Source organism: Crotalus tigris, unplaced genomic scaffold (assembly GCF_016545835.1).
Source record: "Crotalus tigris isolate CLP2741 ecotype Arizona unplaced genomic scaffold, ASM1654583v1 scf7180000019068.10715455, whole genome shotgun sequence".
NCBI classification, from domain to species: Eukaryota; Metazoa; Chordata; class Lepidosauria; order Squamata; family Viperidae; genus Crotalus; species Crotalus tigris.
Window position 1 is genome coordinate 5,423,677 of NW_024097358.1, and position 22,383 is coordinate 5,446,059.

At 41.3% G+C, this 22,383-nt stretch overlaps 1 protein-coding gene across 2 annotated transcripts in view; it reads left to right on the forward strand.

Moving 5' to 3' along the window:
- The window catches only part of CEP152 (centrosomal protein 152), a 33,153-nt gene extending 11,777 nt beyond the window's left edge, over positions 1-21,376 (forward strand). For both annotated transcript variants that reach the window (XM_039359264.1, XM_039359263.1), the window contains 20 exons: positions 702-902; positions 1,819-1,966; positions 2,784-2,875; positions 3,079-3,239; positions 4,857-5,046; positions 7,405-7,512; positions 8,414-8,544; positions 9,956-10,084; positions 10,196-10,331; positions 11,192-11,371; positions 11,803-12,048; positions 13,124-13,255; positions 14,290-14,931; positions 15,807-15,981; positions 16,622-16,801; positions 17,584-17,674; positions 18,157-18,260; positions 19,167-19,323; positions 19,791-19,894; positions 20,052-21,376. In XM_039359264.1, coding sequence (XP_039215198.1) covers positions 702-902; positions 1,819-1,966; positions 2,784-2,875; positions 3,079-3,239; positions 4,857-5,046; positions 7,405-7,512; positions 8,414-8,544; positions 9,956-10,084; positions 10,196-10,331; positions 11,192-11,371; positions 11,803-12,048; positions 13,124-13,255; positions 14,290-14,931; positions 15,807-15,981; positions 16,622-16,801; positions 17,584-17,674; positions 18,157-18,260; positions 19,167-19,323; positions 19,791-19,894; positions 20,052-21,001 — 4,257 coding nt within the window. In that variant the 3' untranslated portion in view covers positions 21,002-21,376. The remainder of the gene's footprint in view (positions 1-701; positions 903-1,818; positions 1,967-2,783; positions 2,876-3,078; positions 3,240-4,856; positions 5,047-7,404; positions 7,513-8,413; positions 8,545-9,955; positions 10,085-10,195; positions 10,332-11,191; positions 11,372-11,802; positions 12,049-13,123; positions 13,256-14,289; positions 14,932-15,806; positions 15,982-16,621; positions 16,802-17,583; positions 17,675-18,156; positions 18,261-19,166; positions 19,324-19,790; positions 19,895-20,051) is intronic.
- The last annotated feature ends 1,007 nt before the right edge of the window (positions 21,377-22,383 follow it).

Consider the following 22,383-nt stretch of genomic DNA (forward strand, 5'->3'; position numbering starts at 1 on the left):
GCCCTCGCTTACTGACTGCTTTGTTTAACAACCATTCAAAGTTACCACGATATCAAAAAAAATAAATTGTTGGGTGAGGCATGTTGTTAGACATTGTTTTTCCTTTGTGTCCTGTTTCCCAGTCTGCTGGAAAAGGGATTTGTCGCTAATATAGCGTAGTTCTACTAATATAATCTTTATATTGATTGTACATTGAGTGTTTGCTTGTATTATGTTAAAGACAACTGCGTTGCCATTTTGAATTAAATCCCATATCTTTCTGAGCCGTGGTGGCACAGAGCTTAGGATATGCAGCATTGCAGGCTAACTTAACTGCTCACTCACTGCCAGGAGTTTGATCCTGACCGACTCAAGGTTGACTCAGCCTTTCATCCTTCTGAGGTCGGTAAAATGAGGACCCAGATTGTTGGGGGCAAATATGTTGACTCTGTAAACTGCCTGGAGAGGGCTGTAAAGCACTCTGAAGCGGTATATAAATCTAAATGCTATTGCTATAAAAACATTCCCACTACCAGCAGTTCAGTCCTGATAGGGCTCAGAGTTGACTCAGCCTCCCATCCTTCCGAGGTCGGTAAAAATGAGGACCCAGATTGTTGGGGACAGTATGCTGACTCCGTAAACTGCCTAGAGAGGGCTGCAAAGCCCTGTGAAGCGGTCTATAAATCTAAGTGCTATTGCTATGGCTTTTATTTTGTTTGCAGCTGATCAAACAATCCAAAGTTGCAGAAGTCGCCATGGAGAGCCTGCAACAGCAGCTCTTGGAACTGCGCCGTTCTGACGCTCTCCAGCGTGCCAGGGAGCAGCACGAGGCTATCGTTGCCGCACTCCGGCAGAAACTGGAAGAGCAAGCTTCATCTTTGCAGCAGAAACTGGATGTGAAGAATGCATCGCTCCAGGAGCAGGTGAGATTCTTCCTCACAAGACGAAAATACACTTGCAAAATACCTGACCAAGTTTTCTCTGCTCAATAAGCTTCATAGCCCCAAACCTTCATTTGCGAATGCAGGCAGTCCTCAACATACAACCGTTCATTTAGTGATGGTTCAAAGTTGCAACGGCACTGAAAAAAAGGGACTTATGGCCGTTTGTCAGCCTTACGACCGTTGCAGCATCCCCATGGACACCTGATCAGAATTCAGACGCTTGGCAGCTGATTCCTATTTATGACGGTCGCAATGTCCCGGGATCCTGTGATCCTGTGATCCTCTTTTGCGACCTTCTGACAAGCAAATGTCAATGGGGAAGCCAGATCCACTTAACAGCCGTGCTGCTAACTTAACAACTGCAGTGATTCTCTGAACAACTGTGGCAAGAAAGACTGTAAAATGGCAAAACTCACTTAACATCTCACTTAGCAACAGAAATTTGGGGCTCCATTGAGGTCCTAAGTTGAGGACTACCTGTATAATGCTTCATCTCGGAATGAGCAAGAGTTAAAAAAAAGAACAAATGTCAGAGTGAATGTCTTTACCTCTCTATTTTAAAGACTGAAAAAGCCCCCTAAAAATCTTTGACTCCCTGTTACAGTACTAATGTAAACATATTTTTGTAATACAGACAATACATTAATACTTTTATTTCTAGATCTACCCCTATTCTTTGTGACTTGGGCCCTGAAGGTTTCCTAGAGGGCTAAGTAGCTTTTCTAAGTAGAGTTCCGGTTGCTACAGAAAAATAGACACCAGGGGAACACATTTTTTTTTTTGCTAGAAGTCCTATATAAACATTATGGAAGTAAAAACGAATAGTAACGTTTATTGGATGAATACGTAAGTGAAATATACAAAGGCTTCTAAGCAGTGCTCTATCTTTTATCAGATAGAAATGTGTTGCCACCTAAAGGAGCACGTGAAGCAGCTTGAAAGAACTCTTGAAGAAAGTAAATTAGAAAAAAACGAAATAATCAATCGTCTGTCAAGAAGTCTAGAAGAAAGCCAAAACCAGTGTGCAAATTTATTACAAACAGGTGCGTAAAAAAAAACAACACCAGCCCTCAACTAAATTTAAATAGCCACCTTTGCAGTAGTTACCATTGAAGGATTAGTCTAATTAGTTTAATCGCAGTTCTTAAAATTTTTTATTATTATTTTTTTTGTCCAACACAGCATTTCACTTTTTTGTGTGTTTGCTTAGAAAGACACTCCAATAGCAGCAGCTGAAAGTCTGAGGCTGCTCAGGTAAGGAAAGGCAAGAATGGAAGTTTGCAGTTTCAAACTTCAGAAATTAATCTTGTGTAATATAATGAATCAGAGGGATGAATTTCACAGAATGGTATTCAAGCATCCATATTCCCTACCAAATCCAGATTTATTTATTTATTTTAAAAAATCCTGCTGGCTAAGAAGTTGCATAGAAGGCTTTTCCAAAGGACATTTAAGGTGAAAATATATATTTAGACATCATCTTCCTTTATTTTTAATCATCCATTCTATCAAGGCAGCCTGGCCTATCATAATGGGCAGCCTCACAGTTTCTTTTAGCTTTGGGTGTGCTAAAGAAAAGCAAATATACTTGAGATACTTCTCTGTCATTATTTTAATTTTAATATGGGAGATAAGCTACAATGAAATTATGCAATTCCAAGAGCTGGAAACATAGTTCTGATGTTACTCTCTTTCCACCATATAACTGCAACATCCATGTACTTTCCTTGCTTTTGTTATAAGAGAGGAACCTAGAGTATGGTTTAAGTTAGTGAATGAGCGGTTTCAATCGAGCTTGTATCTTCTTCTCTTAAATACTTTTTAGTTTAATGTTCATAAATTCATTCTGTTTCCTTCCAGGCTTAGTAACAGAGACGAATCAGCTACGTCTGCAGCTTCAGCAAGCTCACTCTGCACAATTATTAGGCAATGAGATGAATAAAGCTCTTCAGGTTCATATATTTTCTTTTCTTTTCTTCAATATTGTAGAAATGAACTGAGGTGGACCAGTATAAAATTAAAAGTATAAGAAATGCCTCCATTGGAGACTATAACTCTATGGAAAGTAGAGGATTGTTTGATTCCTTAGTGCTCAAAATGAGATGGAGTTTATTTCCAGTTTGTCTGACTCTTAATTGAGTATCCGTATTTATAGGAAGAGATAAAGGAACTAAAAGAAGAAATTGTTCTCTATGAATCAGCCACAAAACATGGTGTGTTTCTCAACGATCCAGGTGGAAATCTGAATGTGGAATTAACAGATTCATACGTAGATTTGGGCATTAAGCAAATCAACAAGAAGACAACATTACAGAGGTAATCACAAATTAATTAATGGCTTGGTCACTGAAAACAAAATGCATAAGGAACGTTCACATGGGATATTTCTCCATTTTCTCAGCATCTTCCAACTGTTGCATTTGCAAATAATGTAAAATGCCGCCCCTTCCCTTCCCTGGCTAAAATCATTTTACATGGGAACTTCCACTGGACTCTCCTTCAAGAAACAAAATGGGACATCTTTTGGTTTGCATATTCTTTTTATAGCATAACTTCGGTATGTTGTATTAAGCCCCTAGCACCCAATAGCATGCCAATTCTGGTGTTGATTTAAAAAAATAATAATTTATAAGCTACCTTTCGAAACTTGCCCCAAACATCAAGGAATGAATTAACACAGCAGTAATTTGGAGAGCTGACCCAGCCGTCAACTTCAACAATGGTGGTAATCATTTTATCAATGGCTAGCAAAACGAATTAGGGAGAAAGAATGTGATATGTTATTTTGAATACATGCTAGTAAGAAGAATGTTATGGATTGATTAAGTATTTAATATTGTTTAGGATAAACAATTATACCTACTACTGTTATTTACTACCATATTAACTATTGTTAGTTAAACATATGTATCCAGACAATACTCTGTTTGCTAAAAATTGAAAATGTTACTGGAGGATAACCCCAATGTTGGCCCCAACCCTAATCCCAACCCCAGCCTAAACCTTAACCCCAGTCCTGACCCCATCTTATCCTTAACCCTATAAAAACCAATAAAACTTTTTTTTTTTTAAAAAAAAACCCAAAACAATAGTGGTAATCACTATGAAGAGGGCCAATGGGGGAAGGCTTTATATATTCATGCTACTACAGTAGATGGAGAGAGGGCACGATGGCTCAGTGGTTAAAGACACTGAACTTGTCAACTGGAAAGCAGACAGGCCGAGTTAAAAAAAACCCGAGCGCCACACAACGGGGTGAGCTCCCGTTTCTTGCCCCAGCTCCTGCCCACCTAGCAATCTGAAAGCGTGCAAATGAGAGTAGATAAATAGGTACCACTTTGGTAGGAAGGCAATGGATATGGGAGAGCCAGAGCAACTTTGTAATTTTCTGCCAGTAGGTCAATACATTCTCTAAATACAAATAGATTTCAGTGTAGCTGAAAAGCTAATTATAACCACAGAATAGGTAGCTCCTAATAGCGGATTTATATGGGCAACCTTAGTAATTTTATGACATTCAGAATATCTAATATGACAGCGGTTCTCAACCTGTGGGTCGGGACCCCATTTGGGGTCGAATGACCATTTCACGGGGGTCGCCAAACAATGCAGTCCGCCATTTTTTTCCCCCTTTTCCTTAGCTGTGCTACTCCCTTTTATTCTATTGGCTTTTGAAAGCCAATAGAATAGACTCTCTTGAATAGAGTCTAATTCTATTGGCTTTCAAAAGCCAATAGGAATTGTCCAGGCTGTCTCTGCCCTGCTGAGCCAGCCAAAAGTCCCCTTCTGCAAACGGTGCTGCGCCAGTTGAGTAGTCCTCGACTTACGACCGGTTGAGTAGTCCTCGACTTACAACCGGTTGGGGGTCGCGGCATTAAAAAGGTTGAGAACCACTGTAATATGACCTCCTTTCTTATCTTTAATGTTTGACAGCTGTTCATTGAATAAAGAAACCGATAAAGGGCTTTCTAAAGATGAAATCGTTTCAGAGCTGAAGGTTGAAATGCAGCGGTTATTAAACAGTAACAAATCGAAGAGGAACCGGATTTCTCGACTGCAAAATGACCTTGAAGATTGTCACAAGACTATAGAAGAACTGAAGCAGCAACTGGTAAAATCAAACGTACGTGAAAGGCGTTACTTATTTTGTATGTTAATATCTTTGATAGGAATATAATTTTCCACGTTATGAAACTGGCCGTTAGCAACCGTCATAAAGGTTAACCTGCTCTCTCTCTTCCATACGGAGATTAACACTTTGGATTTTTATTCATTGGACAAAATGCAGCGATTGTAGCCAATTTGGAACTACTAAATGTTTTTCTCACTAGCCAGATTGGGTAGTATTCCTAATTTTATTCAACCTAATGTATATTTTTTCTTGTTATAGTTGCTTAGGTCAGTTACGACTGACCTTGTCTTAGTTTTCCCCAGTGATAGCTGTGATCAAAATACAAGTTTCACCACAACTTTGGAATGCATTGGGTGGACCACTTGTTTTGATAAGGAATACACAAGAAATATTGCAGTGAATTGTGAATTAATATTTGGAGGACAGGGTGTTGGCTGTTAGTGGAATAAGCTGCGGCAGAAATCCCTCAAGAAAAGATGACGGTACAACATCTGAAATCTTCCAGATGTTGCTGACTTTCAATCTCCAGAAAGCTCCCATTGTTGGCTTTGCTGAATGGGACTGCTGAGAATTTCAGTTAATCCACAGGTTTCTAACATCTGAGTAAAGAGACCCCAGAAACATTAGCGATGAAACAAAACCGTTGCTTTGTTTGCTGACAGAAAAGTGCATTTGTAAAGTAATTGTTTGTTTTATAAGCACTCTCTGCCAGACTTCTGATGGAAGGAGACAGTGTTTACTCAGAGCTTAGAAAGCTCGCTGAGAGAAACCAGCCTTACTGTAGCAAACTTGGATAGCTGTAGGAAGAAAAAGAATGATGACAGTGGATTAGAAAGATATAACTGAAGTAGCAAACACTCGGCCGGTCACGTAAGCAATAAGCATTCGTTGTTTTTTTTTCTCCTTGAGAAATGTGCTTCAAAAGTTAGAGGACGCTTCAGACGTCCCGTTAAAACGTTCTGTGTTTCCTTGAAATTCTTCATCCTTGGCAAAGATGCCTTCTTGGGTAACTATGATCTGCGTGCGATACTAATAACTTCCATGTCGGAAGCACCGAAGGGCTTCCGTGATGAATGGATTTGATGGTAACATCATCGCTGCTCTGGGTGGGGCGGGGATGCCCAGTTGGAGGCTCCTTTCTTGTCCCTGTGAAGGTGCCCAGCAAAGTGGTATACATTTATCTACTCGCAGTTGCCTGCTTTCGAACTGTTGAGTTGGCAAGAGCTGGAGCATGCGACAGGAGCTCACTCCATCCTGCAGCAGCAGTGGGTCTCAAACACGAGCCTGCCAATCGGCAGCCCAGCGTTTTAACCTCATGAGCCACCATGCTCTCTCATCTATATGTGATGTCCTTGCTTAAAATAATAGAGTTACTTGGTGCTACAGCTTGGATGGATGGCCTAGTTCAGGGGTAGGCAACCTTGGCTCTTTTATGACTCGTGGACTTCGACTCCCAGAATTCCTGAGCCAGCATGGCTCAGCTTGGAAACCTTTCCCCTCAGCATGGCTGGCTCAGAAATTCTGGGAGTTGAAGTCCACGAGTCATAAAAGAGCCAAGGTTGCCTGCCCCTGGCCTAGTTGGTTAGTGTACGAAAATGGCTGACAATACTTGAATGCCCACTGTGGGCCAAACTACCCATGATATAAAGTCATATTTATCTAGAGGTGAAAGTCAAATCAGCTTCAGAGACCCATATTTGTCTGTTGGACCATTGGATCATTTTTGAATCTGGAGGGAAATGTAGTAAACATTGTCTACCCATTCCTATCCTATTTATTGTGTCTCTATTGCTCCTTTCTCTGTTGCAGCAGATAAGATAACCTTTATTGTCATTTTTACTGTGGGCACAACGGCACACATCAAAAATGAAATTTAGTTGTCCACTCTCAAAATGAACACATACATGACACACATCTAAACATACTATATACAACATATGTATAGACCCCCACCCCTACATATACATAACAAATAAATATTAAAACACTGTCCATCTGGAATACATAACGGAAGGAGGAAGCTTGAGAATTTACAAGGTTAATGCTGTATGGAATGAAACTGACTGAATCTGGATATAGGACAGATATAGGACAGAAATTTGGAGGAGATTAATCTCAGGTAGCAAGACATAAAATTGCACAATCCTCATTAACCTTGCCTTGTTCCATTGAACACCAACTTCCTTCTGCACCAAATAGTGCATGTTTAACACAGCCTAATGCTACTCATCTTTACCATCTCCTACAAATTGGAGTGGGACGGTACACATTTTTTTTAGATAGATTTTTGGTTGTATAAAATTCAACTAAAAACTAACAAATATTCTCTGTACTTCTCTTTTATATTAGACTAAAGGGAAAAACATGGAGAGTCCATCTGATTCCACAGAGTATCATTCCTCCGATGAAATGCTGAAGCTCAAAAAGGAAAACCAAGAATTGCAACAGGAGATTGAGGTGCTTTTTTCCCCCCATGTCTACAGATAAAGTATCTTTATTTAGCGTCTGATTGGATAAGATATTCCCATGCTGTGATCTGATTTGGGAGGGAAGATTAAAACGAGAACACTTGTCTTATAAAATCAGATGAAGCTGTTTATGGTTAATTAATTTTCTATAAACTAAAGAACAACAGGTGGACCATTATACACACATCTTTAGATGGGATTAAAACTGACATAGGCTTCTAGGGTCTCTCTCACAAAAATCATAGCATCCTCTATGCACAGAAATGCCTGTTGGTAGAAAGGCATCCATAACAGTCCTTAACCAAGTTGAAGTTCTACGGAATGCAAGATAGATACGTGGCTGGAAACCCACAGAATTAACACCCCGATTCATCGGGGGCCACAACTTGGAAAAGGTTGATTTACACTATGTTGTATGCAAAGAACCATGTTAGTCAATGGTAGCAAAAAAAAAATCAGAAGTCTGAAGCACCTTTTATTTCTAGCACATTAAAAAACATGAGCTATCTCTGAAGTTAAGAAGGGCCATTTTTCTGCAACGCACCTAGAATGAATAATGACTTGTTTTAAGAAGCATTTTACACAATCCCCGAAGAGAAATGCATTTCCTAAGAAATTGGTTACAACTGCTTTAATTTCTTCGTTGTAATCCTTTTTTGCATCTATGGCCTAGATAGGAATCTTACGAATTTTTCTGTCCCGTCTCAAGGGTCTGATAATGTTGTTCATAATATGTCATTCTTAAAGCCAGAAAGATTAATAATTTGAGTGCAATGCCATATCAACACCCTGTACGCTGCCAAGAATAATTTGCATTGCAGCAGCCTGGAAATATGTCTTAAATAATTAAAATATGAGGTCATGTTTAATACTATTTCTCTTTTCATCAGAGTCATAACGCATGTATTCAGGAACTTCTGGAAGGCAAAGAACAGCTAAAAAACGCAAATCAAGACCTGTGCAATCAGATGAGGCAGATGGTTCAGGATTCTGATCGGGATAAACAAGAAGCCCTCGACAGGTGACTTGGGAGGGAAAGTTGAAGTAAACATAGAGTGACCTTTATTGATCTTAAATTATCTTCTGCTTTTCTGTATAAAGGAGATAAGGGGAAACAGTGATGGTCTTTGTGGCTTAAGACTCATCTGTATTGGTAGTGTTTTGTAGATGTATCCAGAAGATATACCCAGGAGTAAGAACATTTTCCTTCTAGATTCCCTCAGAGCAGCTTTTATGCTTGACAGTTCCCCAGAGATGTCACTAAGATGTTTCGGGCCCTGACCAAGTACTTAATGGAACGCTACAGTTTTATGCCTAGAACTCCATCAGAGGAAGACAAAAACGTGATTGATTGAGGCTGGCCATTTCCCATCTGGGAAGAAATGAGTCCATTCATCTCTCACCAGGCCGTTGCGACGGTTGTACACAGTTGTTCAGATTCACTAAATCTCTTCACGGGTGGGCTCCATTGGCGACAGGCACAATATCTATCCTTTTGCACTAGGACAGTGATGGCGAACCTTTTGGAGACCGAGTGCCCAAAATGCAACCCAAAACCCACTTATGCATCGTTGGGTGCTGGGTGGGTGTGGCCCATTGGGTGGGTGTGGCCCATTGGGTGGGTGTGGCTGCAATGGTAACAGCAAACTGGGTGGGACTAAAAAGTTCAATCAAACAATTCCAACTTTGCAAGATCTTTTTTTTCCCGCGAGAAGTTGAAATTGACTGATTGATTGAACTTTTTTTTTGCACACGACAGCGGAGGCCTAAAGCGAAAAGGTTTTATAAAACCCAGCTGAAGGCCTAGGACTGGGGCGATGGCGCACGTGCCCATGCCATAGGTTCGCCACTACTGCACTAGGACTCTTTTTGGCCTGCTGGCTCCAAAGGGACGTAAATATTGTAATCACCAAGATTGTATTGTGCCACAGTTTCTGCAGTGATTGCCAATAGCTTTTCTGGGTGCAAATTCAAAATGCCTACAAAGCCCTCTAAGATGCTTGTTGGGCCTCCTTCTCCAGCTGGAATAAGATGCTTGTTGGGCCTCCTTCTCCAGCTGGAATCAACCCATCCACTGTACTCTTCCTGAGAAGAAACTCTGGTGATCCCCCTTGTCTATAATTAATAGGAAATGAAGTTAGAGTCATTGTTTCTGTGTCATAGCCCTGGTCTTGTAGAATTGTTTCCCCCGGAAACTAGATTGGGGCCATCAGATTGCTTTCTGAGAACTGGTAAAACAGAAACTCTTCTGAGGAGCTCTTGGTGGTTGACTGGACAACAGTGTCTTTATCATAATACACTTATCTTTTATATTCTGTGTTCTTTAAATTTGGACGGATATGGTCAGTGAAGCTGCATTTATACGGTCCTAGGCCCTGGATTTATCATGCTTTCTCAAGCAATAAATTAAGTTCTTCCCTTTCCTCCTCCAGGTGCGAAAGGACTTATCGGCAACATTATGAAGACACAAAGAAAAAGCTCCTTGAGGAGTCTGCAGGAAAACACGTTGCGGAGAAGGAAAAACTCATCCATGCCTATGAAGAGAACATTGCTCAGTTAAAGTATGAATGTATTTGAAAAGTTAAACTGAAACATCTGAAGTAAGCTTATGCTTCATGTATGTTTCTTGACCTTCTAACGTCTTCCATGTCGTGATTTTTTTTCCCCTCTAGGTTGGACATTGATGACCTGAATAAAGAGATGATTGTAGTGAAAGAATGTTACCTTGCCGTCTGCAAGGAGAAAGATGAGCAGGCCGCCGTTTTGAAAGCAGCATTTGAACAAGAGCAGCATCAGAGGGAGGAAAAGGTAGTGGCCCGAATAGCCTTAGTTTATTACAGAGAGACTCGTTGCAAAGTAACAGGGCTAAATGAAGGTCCTGAGCAATCTTAAGTTCTCCCTAATTAGTGGGACATATGATTATCTACTAGGAGCCCTGGTGGTGCAGTGGTTAGAATGCACTATTGCAGGAAAAGTCTGCCCACAGCCTGGAGTTCAATTCCAACAGGTTGATTCAGCCTTCCATCCTCCTGAGGTTGGTAAAATGAAGACCCAGATTGTTAGGGGTAATAGGATGACATTGTAAACTGCCCAGAGGGTTTTGTAAAGCACTATCTAAGCCAGTGGTTCTCAACCTTTTTAATGCCGCGACCCCCCAACCGGTCATAAGTCGAGGACTACTCAACTGGTGCAGCACCGTTTGCAGACTGGGACTTTTGGCAGGCTCAGCAGGGCAGAGATAGCCTGGACAATTCCTATTGGCTTTTGAAAGCCAATAGAATTAGACTCTATTCAAGAGAGTCTATTCTATTGGCTTTCAAAAGCCAATAGAATAAAAGGGAGTAGCACAGCTAAGGAAAAGGGGGAAAAAATGGCGGACTGCGTTGTTTGGCGACCCCCGTGAAATGGTTGTTCGACCCCAAATGGGGTCCCGACCCACAGGTTGAGAACCACTGCTCTAAGCGATATCTAAGTCTGTGCTATTGCTAGTGCCCAAACACTTTCTACAGGATAAAGAAGTGCTTTTGAGTAAGAGGTAGTACGTTAGCATATGCGAAAAGAAATTTGTGCAATCAGGGGAACTACAAGACACCTTCACTTTTTACCTCTTTAATCAACACAATCTCTTATCTGAATGATGCCCTAACATCTACTCTGAACGCTAACAGTTACTGGTGGAAAAGGAAGATTCTTTGAACAGACTAAGGAACGAACTAGAAGAAACACACAAGAATGTCGTGGAACTAACAAAGAACCAGTGGCAGAAGGAAAGCGAAGCTGACATAAGGCAGCGTCTTGACAAAGAAGTGGAACTTGCCAAAAACATTTGGGAGAAAGCACAGAAAGAGGTATGTTGGAGTTTCTGCTATTATACAAGTGAGAGCCTCCATGCGTAGTTTCACAGAGACTGGCTGGGTGGGATTATGAAGAAATTCCCCAGTTCTTGAAGACCTTTTCCCCTGGGTCTTAAAAGCATAGCAAGAAACAACTTTTTCAATGGCACAGATAATTCAGCCCATTCTAATATAAAATGTATATCCTTCTGATTTTAAGGAAGCTCGGGATTCTTTGATATTTAATTTTTGCAAGTGTTCTCTAAAAAAAACACCTTAATCCATCCCTGTGCAAATTCAACATCCAGCTCCTCTTCTTTCTGCTTGCTAGAGAGAGAGAAAAAAAGAAGACTCCAAGCTTTGGCTTTATTTAGGTTTTTCCCTCCCCCAAAGATTTTCCATATGAAATTTAACTTTTGTTTAACACAGTCTTCTCTTCCCCACAGGCCCAAGAGCAGGCTTGTCAGGAAGTTGAAAAAGAATGGCAACAAAGATTAGCCCAGGCTTTGGAAGAGACCAAGAGGACCACGGTGGAACTCAAAGATCACGGCAGCCAAACGGATGAAACTCTGTGCCAAGTGATTGCCGGGGCGGTAGAGGAACAAACGTTGTCGTTGAGGGAGGCTCTGAAAGCAAAGGAAAGGTCGTTGAGGGAGCAGGAAGCGAGCTACCACGAGAGCATTGCCACCCAGGTGACAGGCGGCTTTATTTTTATGAGGGTACAAGATAAAACCCAAACATGTGCAATCAACGTGATTTGGAGTAAATAATTGCTTTAGGGCTGAATCTAGAAAACGACTACGGGTAGTCCTTGTCAAGAATGAAACTTTGGCAGTTACCTGCCTCTTCGTTTCAACTTGCCATTAGAGTGAGGCAGAGGAGGTGATGCTTTAGAATGGGTTAGATGGAAAAACGAAACGTCTACGATTCCGCTGAAGACTGGGAGAGCCTGAAACCCTTCCAAGGACACCGCAGCAGGTGCGGAGATGAAGCAGACAGTTCCCATAACAAAGTCAAATTATTTACATGGACTACATGAGAGGTTGGGGGGGTTGTCTGGGGAAATCCTTGTTTAATTCTATGAACCAGTGTCTGGGAACCTCAGAGGGAGTTTTGCTTCGACATTACCATGTCGCGTATTCAATAAACTGTAAGGTTTTGGAAACAGAATGAACCTGGAGTTTTATTTGGATTCTTGAGCTGGATGTTGATAGTCCTTGACTTCACAGCCATAACTGGGACCAGAATTTTCATTGCTAGGCATGGCGGTTGTTAAACAAATCACTGCAGTTGTTAAGTGAATCCATCTTCCTCCATTGACTTTGCTTGTCAGAAGCAGTCTGGGAAGGCAGCAAATGGCAATCACCTGGCCCCCGGGGTTACTGCAGCTGTCATAAATTACTGGTCCAGTTGCCTGAATTTTGATCCTTTAATGGTTGAGGATGACTGATAATACATACTTCCATTAATATACCTTTTTAAAAAGTTCTAATTTTCAAGGTCAGCCTCAGTATTTGTGCTTTGATTTTCACTTAGAATGAAACCTAGAGCAAGGAGTCTGTTTTCTAAGCCTTTTAAGATTTGATATTGCAAACTTGGTCCCAGGAAAAACTGGCATGGACTTATCTTAATCAAAGCAACAGTTTTACACATGCAGTTAATTGAAAGAGAGCTGACACTGGACTTTCATGTTTTGTTTTGCTTTGTTTTTCGGGCAGAAATGGCGTCTTGACCTTTGCTTACTATTAACTTTACTTACTTAACTAGGTGGAAGCAGCTCTGACGAAGGCTCGTGCCTTGTGGCTGCAAGAACTTACCGATCTGGAGGAGTACAAAAACCACTTGAAGGCAGCCAAAGAAAAATGGGAAAAGGAATCGGAGATCAGCACAGCAGAAAAGGTAGCGGAGAACGGATTTCGTCGTCATGACGAAGCGACCAAGTGTGGACAATGTGACAGTTTTGTACTTTACTACATTGGCCTGAAAAACTATGAAAGTCAGTTGATTGGATTGGACAGATGCCTGGGTATCTGCTTAAACATCCCAAAGAGATAGCTATTGAAGCCTATAGCAGCCCAGCAAGATTGCCTGTGTATCTCTGACTGCCATCTTCTGCATTATATAGTTTTAAAATGAGTTTGAGCAAGTTTGGCTTGCGGCATCTAATTTCAGAGATTTTAAGACCCCCTTGGAAATGGTGTTTGTCAAATAACTAGTGTAGATGGTAAAGCTGTCTGCACTTGTTAATAATAGCTATTTGATTTAGAGAGTCCTTTATTCTTGTCTTCAACTGTGCAGCCACAACCTTTCTCCCCCCACCTTCATTAAAAGTACCAGCTTTTGATTTGTTTCCAACTAGGACCAGGGTTTAATAGTTAACTACGGTAACACCAGTACTAACCACTAGGATCACAAATAAAATAGGCTGGAGGAGAAAAGAGAGAAGTCTGGCTGTCCTGGACAGCTACCCTCCTGTGTTAATTTCAAGCTGAGGTATACCTCTCCCAATCCATGTGAAAGCATCCAGAGAAATCTTTAGGCATTATGGCGGGGGGGGGGGATGTCCTCCAAACTTGTCAACTTTGTGGACAACCTTTCCCCTACTTATTAAAATACTAATTTCCATTATGTTTCTCCCCTTGCAGTAATCCAAACCGTTCTTAACTCTGATAGGAAACAGATTAAGCAATATGTTTCCGTGCTTAACAAGTTAACCTGCTTAAAATACTGCTGTATTACTAGCAGCTATGCCTCTTCTGTCATAATCCAGGGGTCTCCAAACTTGCAACTTTAAGACTTGTGGACTTCAATTCATGACCATGGCTGGCTGTGGAATTCTGGGAGTCGAAGTCCACAGGTCTTAAAGTTTGCCAAATGTGGAGACGCCCTGCATTTCAGGCATTAACTGACAGACTTCTGTGTGGCCTCTTTAGGTCTCAGCTGCTGAAGAGAGATGGAAGAAGCAGCTCGAGAACAGCGATAAAGCCCAGAGAAGGATCAACGAACTTGAAGAGAAGGCGCTGTCCCTTCGAAGGGAGCTGGAGCTGAAGCAAGACGAGATCCCCTCGCTTATCGAAGCAGAGCTTGCGAAAGCTCATTCTCAGTGGATTAAAGAAAAGGAAGGGGAGATGCTCAGCCTGCAAGACCAGAACGAAAAAGAGCGCCATGCCCTTTTACAGGACCAGAAAGTTAAACTCGGCGAGATGTTTGCAAAAGCCAAAGAAGACTTTGAAAACCAAAAGAAAGAATTGCTGGACCAAAAAGAAGCCGAGCTGAAGACGTGCCTTGTCCGGAAGCAACAGGAATGGGCAGTTCAGGAAGCCAAGAGACTTCAAAACGAAGTCCATCACTACGAGGACAGGATTCTCGTTCAGGTAGAACTTCTCTTAGATGACCTCCACAAGGATTTGGTCCAGTGTGCAAGTTGTGAAGGTACTTGGGAAACTAAGTGGAGCGCGTCTCCCCCTCTTCAGATCAATCGCCAGTTCAAAGACAAACTGGCATTTTGTTTGCAGAAAGCCTACCGAAGCACGGTCAGTGCCATTCTTGGAAAAGCAACGAAAAAGTGGAACCAGGTAACATTAACGTGGCCTTATATGATTCGTATTTTGATTTTATCCTTTGCTTATGGTCCTTTGTTTTCCACTTTTTAGCAGAGCAGAACTAGGAAAAACGGGACTGTCGCTTTATGAAAGTAAAAAAAACTATATGCACCATATCAATATAATACAAAAATATATTCAAAGCAGAAGAATCTGTATATTTGCAAATCTTTTCTTTTTAATAGCACCTTTATTAAGTTTCAAAGCCAACAATTAAGAATTCCCTTGGAAAGGCAATAACAAAGCAAATTAAAAGTGACAAAAAATACACAACAAATTTACAACCAAGAGCACATCAGTTGATGAACTGCAACAAGTTTTAAGGTTCTAGGCAACCTTGGCTCTTTTATGACTCGTGGACTTCAACTCCACGAGCCAGCATGGCTCAGCTTGGAAACCTTTCCTTTTCCCCTCAGCATGGCTGGCTCAGGAATTCTGGGAGTTGAAGTCCACGAGTCATAAAAGAGCCAAGGTTGCCTACCCCTGTTCTAGATTCTCTGCTGAGACTGGTACCCCTGATGTCACTGGGTTCCATACATTGTCTTTGCATTCCACTCCCCCCATTTTTTATTGTGACTACTGACATGTCACAACTGAATACATTAGACCTGAGCTGCTCTTTGCCTCGCAAAGAAAAATGAAGGAGTAGTTATTAGGTTTAGCTGTGTCAGATGTATATATATCCCACTTTTGTCCTTTATTGGGAAGAAAACTAGCGTCTTCTCTGCTTTGAATGTGATAAGCAAGTTGGATTTTTTTTTTCCCTTGGAACGCAAGATTGATTTGAAGAGTTGGTTCTGAATTGCTGCCTGTTCGTGTAAAATTTCTGTCTGTATGCTCCTTTCTAGAAACACGAACATCTGGGCTCCGTTTTCAAAGATTCGGATGACTCTTGCATGCAGAACGGTGAAGGGGAGCCTGGAGACAAATTCAGGCCTTCCGCGTATAACATTGGTCAGCAAGTCGAACTACAGCGGATACTAAGGAAACATCCACCTTTGGAGGAGACTGAAAGAGATCTTGGTATTACGTTGCATCCATTTCCTCGCTTTAATTGGAGTCTTGCTTGATTCTATTTTACCTAGCACATACATTCAGTTTTTCCTAGTCGCATTCAGCTGTGCTAGCCAATAGGTAGAGAGACAGTTGAGAGCAGGGCTAACCTTGGCAACTGGCCAGGGAATTCTGGGAGTCGAAGTTCACAAGTCTTAGAATTGCCAAGATTGGACATCTCTGGTTTAGATAGAGAATTGCACAGATATGAAAGAATACTCTGGAAATAAGGTTACTGGGTTATAGAGTTACAGCTGGGGAGGTCCGTGAATATTATCCAGTATGTTAGACGCTGGATGACATCTTTATAAAGTAAAATCTAGAGTGCTCCTTCATTAGGTACTGAGCTTGTAATCTAGGGCAGTTTTCTGATGGGTGTCAGTGAATGCTAAACTTTACAATATTGTCTTCATTTCTGTGATTTTCTAAAGACTACATAAATATACGGTGAGACTTTGTGAACTGTAAACTTAGAATTACAGACTCTGCAACTGGAATTCCTTGAGAAGAATAGTCCAAATTCACTACTAATTCTTCATTGTTAGGAAGCGAACACCACACATAGATCAAGTAAAAAGTAACCAGTAACTTTTCACATTTGTTGGTGCAGATTGTAAATGTAGAAAAAGAAATATGTCGTCGCAAGACGAGATTTGTTTTGAGCATTATCGACAGCAGCTGGAAAAAAAGGAAAAAGAATGTGAGGATTTGAAAAAGAAATTGGACAAAGCTTGCAGGCATCTCCAGCTTGCTGTGAAGGAACAAAAAACAAAGTCTGAACAAGCCCAAGGTCTGTTACCTTTTACATGTTGATGTTGAATAAGAATAACTAGTTCACTCATGCATGCGCTTAATTGGATTCTTTGTTTGATGCCAGTTAAATATATAAAAATAGAAACCCCGTTATCCTTAATGTGGTTTCAGGCTTCTGAAAACACATCTGTGAAATAAACATTATCCCTTATTCTTATAAGCACAATATAATAACTTGACGTTTCTATGATCTAATAATACGTTGACATGTAAAATAAGCTTCCGCTACATTTGTTTAAAGCTTTGTAGTTAATTTAACTTAATGCTTTACTATAGAAAATAATTATATCACTTGCAGTTAGGTTTTCAACGGACTTGTTAAATAGCTTTTATAAAAATAATTACCTCTCATTCTCCCAGGATTTTAATTACTCTTTCCAAGGATGGGAACATTTGCCATTGGCCAAGCCAGAGTCATGTTATTAATACTTTTGATGTTAAGTTCTGTATGATTTTCCCCAGTTATCATATTACACCCAATAGAGAATTGTTTTGTCCTGTATTCGTTATGAACCTTGGAATAACTGCGATGTTTTAATATCAGTGAATTTTGTGAGTAACAGCCTTTGTGTTCAAAGAGTAACAGCTTTCTAGAAGAGTAACCCAAAAGGTCACTAGTAGAATAACAATCAATTGGAATTCTAAATCATAACAAAAACAAAATTGCTGGGTTATTATGTAACACCAAATTAAATGTAACACTTCAAGGGTTTTTCCTCTCTCTCTCTCTCTCTCTCTCTTTTTTTTTTTTTTTTTTAGAGAATGAAAAAATTATGAAAGCCCTCTTGGAAGAAAATTCTGCAATGAAGAACCAACTTGATGATTTGAAATGTGTCAACATTCCTCCCAGGTAGCCCATACATGACGAGAGAAATAATAACTTTTATTATTTGTTGTTAATTGCGAAGTCGTGTCCGACCCACCGCGACTCCATGGACAACGTTCCTCCAGGCCTTCCTGTCCTCTGCCATCTTCTGGAGTCCATTTAAGCTCACGCCTCCTGCTTCAGGGACTCCATCCAGCCACCTCCTTCTCTGTCGTCCTCTTCTTCTGTTGCCCTCCATCTTTCCCAGCATTAGGCCCTTCTCCAGGGAGTCCTTCCTTCTCATTAGGTGGCCAAAGTACTTGAGTTTCAACTTCAGGATCTGGCCTTCTAAAGAGCAGTCCCGGTTGATCTCTTCTAGGACTGACCGGTTTGAATGCCTTGCAGTCCAAAGGACTCGCAGGAGTCTTCTCCAGCACCATAAACTTTCATTATAATATAATACTAAACTTCTCTCGGCAGTTGTAATTTCATTTTCAGTTTGGGCATCCCATTTCTTGTGCTTCCAGGTCATCCTCAGAAGGCTGTGTCTCAAGACCTTGCTGTTCATGCAATGGAAAAGCTTTGGAAGAGATGCGTTCCCAGTATCTTAAAACAGTGAGCAAAATTAAAAGTAAGTGGTAAAGAAGATGAGGATTCCATAATCGGTTCAGCCTTGTTTTTAAGCTTAACGACGGAGGGAAAATTCTGATCTCTTCTTCTCTTCTTTAATTCCTCTTTTACTGCTTCGGGTGTCGAGTTCTGCTTCTTGCTCTTCTGGCAGCTTCAACCCTTGTTGTAGTGCGTCTTTGATGTTGTCTCTCCATCTTCTTCTGAATCTGCCTCGTGTTCTTTGACCTTCTCTTTTTGCATTGCCATGTATGGTATGGAATCCTCTAATACAGTGGTTCTCAACCTGTGGGTCGGGACCCCATTTGGGGTCGAACGACCATTTCACGGGGGTCGCCAAACAACGCAGTCCGCCATTTTTTCCCCCTTTTCCTTAGCTGTGCTACTCCCTTTTATTCTATTGGCTTTTGAAAGCCAATCGAATAGACTCTCTTGAATAGAGTCTAATTCTATTGGCTTTCAAAAGCCAATAGGAATTGTCCAGGCTGTCTCTGCCCTGCTGAGCCAGCCAAAAGTCCCATTCTGCAAACGGTGCTGCACCAGTTGAGTAGTCCTCCACTTACGACCAGTTGGGGGTCGCGGCATTAAAAAGATTGAGAACTACTGCTCTAATATGTTATTTACTACTAGTCTTCATATTTCAAGTCTTGTTGAGTGTCTACTGGTGTTTATAGTGGTACTAAGGGTGAGTAACTTAGAAGAAAGGGGGGGGGGGAATTCTGATCCTGTCTACATACATGGGATAAGCCCCTTCTCTGTTCCTTGCCTTCTCACCAAAGAATAAGGAACTTCGGTACAGTTCCTTATTCTTTGTATAAATCAATACTATACAGATACAGTGAACGTTGTCCACTGCGAATCTATGGTTTATGTGCCTCACTAAATATAAATTGGTGTTGTTTGTTCGTAGGTGACATGCTTCGTTACATCCATGAAAGTAAGGAGAGAGCAGCAGAAATTATAAAAGCTGAAGTTTTAAGGGAACGGCAGGAGACTGCCCGAAAAATGCGCAAATATTATCTTATTTGTCTTCAACAGCTTCTGGTGGATAACGGCAAGCACGAAGGGTGAGGCATTTCAAATGATGTTAGATGGGAAGAGAACTCTCAGCAAAGTCCTTGGATAGGAAACCTCAAGGTGTTTTTGTGGATTGGGGTTTTTTTGTGTGTGTGTGATTTCCTGGTTTATATTGCTCTGTTTGTATAGCGTATACAACAATTTCAGGTGAACTGCAGAGACAGAAAAAGAAAAGAGATCTGTTATTTTTTTCATAGAAGATAACAGATAGAATCTTCTTATATTCATTTATTTGTTCATTCTCTCTGCCTCATACAGACACGTGGGTTCATCCAGCATGTCACAAATTCCCTAAAATTGAATGGCTATAAAGCTAAAAAGGAGCTCTGTATAGCCAAAATAATTTTTTCTTCAAAATTTTAAGCAAGTTCAAAAGTTTCTTTTCTTGCTTGGATTCTTAGTTGACTAGATAGGCTTTTTAAAGATTTTTTTTAAAAAAATTGTGTTACTTTTGCAGGGCTGAAAAGAAGATAATTTGCGCTGCTGGCAAGATTGCTACAATGGCTAAAATATTAGAAACTCCTGTTCGGAACTCAGCACTAAATAAAACCCCACACTCAGGTAAACTGCCATGTCTAATGTTCAGGCATGCCATCTTTTTTTTTTTTTTAATAAGGAGAGAACGTAATGTTTACCACCTAGAGGATGTTGAGTTCATTTGTAGGGAGTTTGGATGTGCCTGTTTTAATTTCTTTTTGCTTTCCGTGTCGCCTTACAGTCCTACCCCAAAGCTCCAAAGCTGAAGAATCTAAAGCGAGTTACACACAACATTCTAAGTCAACCCCAAAGGAAAATCAAACCCATGATGAAAACACGGGCAAAAAACACACACCTCGTAGCTTGCAGCCACAGCTTGATGCCGCGAGCGAGTCGCGCCTAGTTTCTCAAACGCAGATGGTCAGGAAAGCTTTTAAGCAACTGGACGAGTCTTCAGTTGGTGCCGCCCCTGCAGAAGCTTTCAGCAAGGAAGAACTGGGAAACAAAGATCTACCGTGTAGGGTGGGAACATTCCAGAATGCTTCCTCTTACGCGTCTCAAGGAAAGCTTCAAAGTCTTCATCCCGCCGCCGGGGATGGTTCTGACTTTGGAACCGCTGGCGAAAAGTATAAGTGCCTAAGCGAAAGGCCAAGAATAACGGAGGTTGGTAGCCAGACTACTAGACAGTGGAAGGCAAAATCTGGGGGAACCCCAGGCTTTGAAGTTCAAGAAACCCCAGTAAGAGATGAAGAGTCTTCTGCTGACTGGAGCTTATTAAGTGAAGCTCTTCACGTGAACAGTAGCGGCGGCTTTCAGCATCCTGGTCAAAAAATATATTCCAGGGGGGCTCTAGACTCCCATTCAGCGCTTCCCACGACCAACACCCGTTCCCAGGTCAAAGAAGAGGCTTCTGGTTTCTCACAGCGTCTGGGCGGACGTAACGAGAAGGAACTTGCCAAGAATCAAAACATAAACTGCACTGAAAGCCAACTGACTGTGAGTTCAAGTTGTATTCCCAAGTTTGCACACTTGGACGCCGTAGGTCCTGCTAGGGCCCATCCGAACAACGCTGTGCTGTGTTCTGCAGCAGGAAAAAACTATCATTCGCTACAATCAAGGAGACATATACACAGGGTGATGGATTGTCAACAAGACAGTGGCTTTGACAGCCCACAGATCAACTTTGATTAGTCCTCAACATCGGAAAACTCTCCGAGAAGAGATACTTAAATATATTTAAATGAAAGGTGTGGAGAAAGCCTGTTGTGATGGTGTTATGAGTGTTTTTGTTTATTTCTTTTGTATTTGGGCTGTTACATTAACAGTCTAGTTATGAATACCTACGTGTGAGTTCAGCCTCTTAGATAGCTGGCTTTATTGTTGTAGTTTTGCCTCTCTGTATGTATGTGTTGGTGTGTGTGTGTGTTTTCCTTTATATGGCGCGGGATAATATTGAATTGTGTTGCAGGGAACTAATCTATTTTTACACTCAAGATTAGTGTGCGGTCCAATGTCATTTTTACATTTTATTTATATAAAAATAAAGCAAATACTTCGTGGGCCAAACGTAGCAACTGTCAACCTCCCCCCCCCCCCGAAAGCTGACAGCATCTCTTTTTTTGGTGACTTATTACTTCTTTTTTTAGGTAGACAAACAGACAGACTCAATTTCTATAGCCGTCCATCTTAATCGGATCGATTCAGGGTGGCAAACAATATCACAGTAATCAAAACCATGAAAACAAATGATACCTATAGACCAGAGGTCCCCAACCTTTTGGATACCAGAGACCGGTTCCATGGAGAAAAGTTTTTCCGCGGACCGGAGAGGGATGGGTTTGCGTGCTGCCTGCATCCCACAGATGAGGCTTTGCTTGTTTGTGCGGACCGGTTGTTGGCATGCTGCAGCCCTGTACCAGTCCACAGACCAGGGGTTGGGGACCCCTGCTATAGACAACTGAAAAGCGTCACAATCATTGCATAGAGATCAGCACTGCAGCCAAGTAACGGGGTTACTATCGCTGTCCACAAGATGGAGACAGCTGACTCTTCTGCAAATTTCCCTCTACTGTGTTTGTGAACTTTCCATCTCCCAACGCTGAGAAAATCTGCCAATTTGAAGCAGCTGGTTTTACAGAAAGATTTATCTGGCAGGTAGCACCAAAGTAGGCTGGGACTTGCTTATCATTTGTAGGAGCTTTGTTCCCATCCTGCATGAGAGACGGGGACTGCGCTGACTATTTCCATTTAAGTAAGAACACAGGTACTCCTTGACTTATGACCACAACTGAGCCCAAAATTTCTGTTGCTAAGCAAGACAGTTGTTAAGTGAGTTTTGCCTCATTTTATGACTTTTCTTGCCACTGTTAAGTGAATCACTGCAGTTAAGTTAGTAACACGTTTGTAAAGTAAATCTGCCCTCCCCATTGACTTTGCTGGTGTGAAGGTCACAAAAGGGGATCACATGACCTCGGGACACTGCAACCGTCATAAATACGCGTCAGTTGCCAAGAGTCTAAATTTTGATCACGTGACCATGGGGATGCTGAAGCTGTCATGTGAAAAACCGGTCG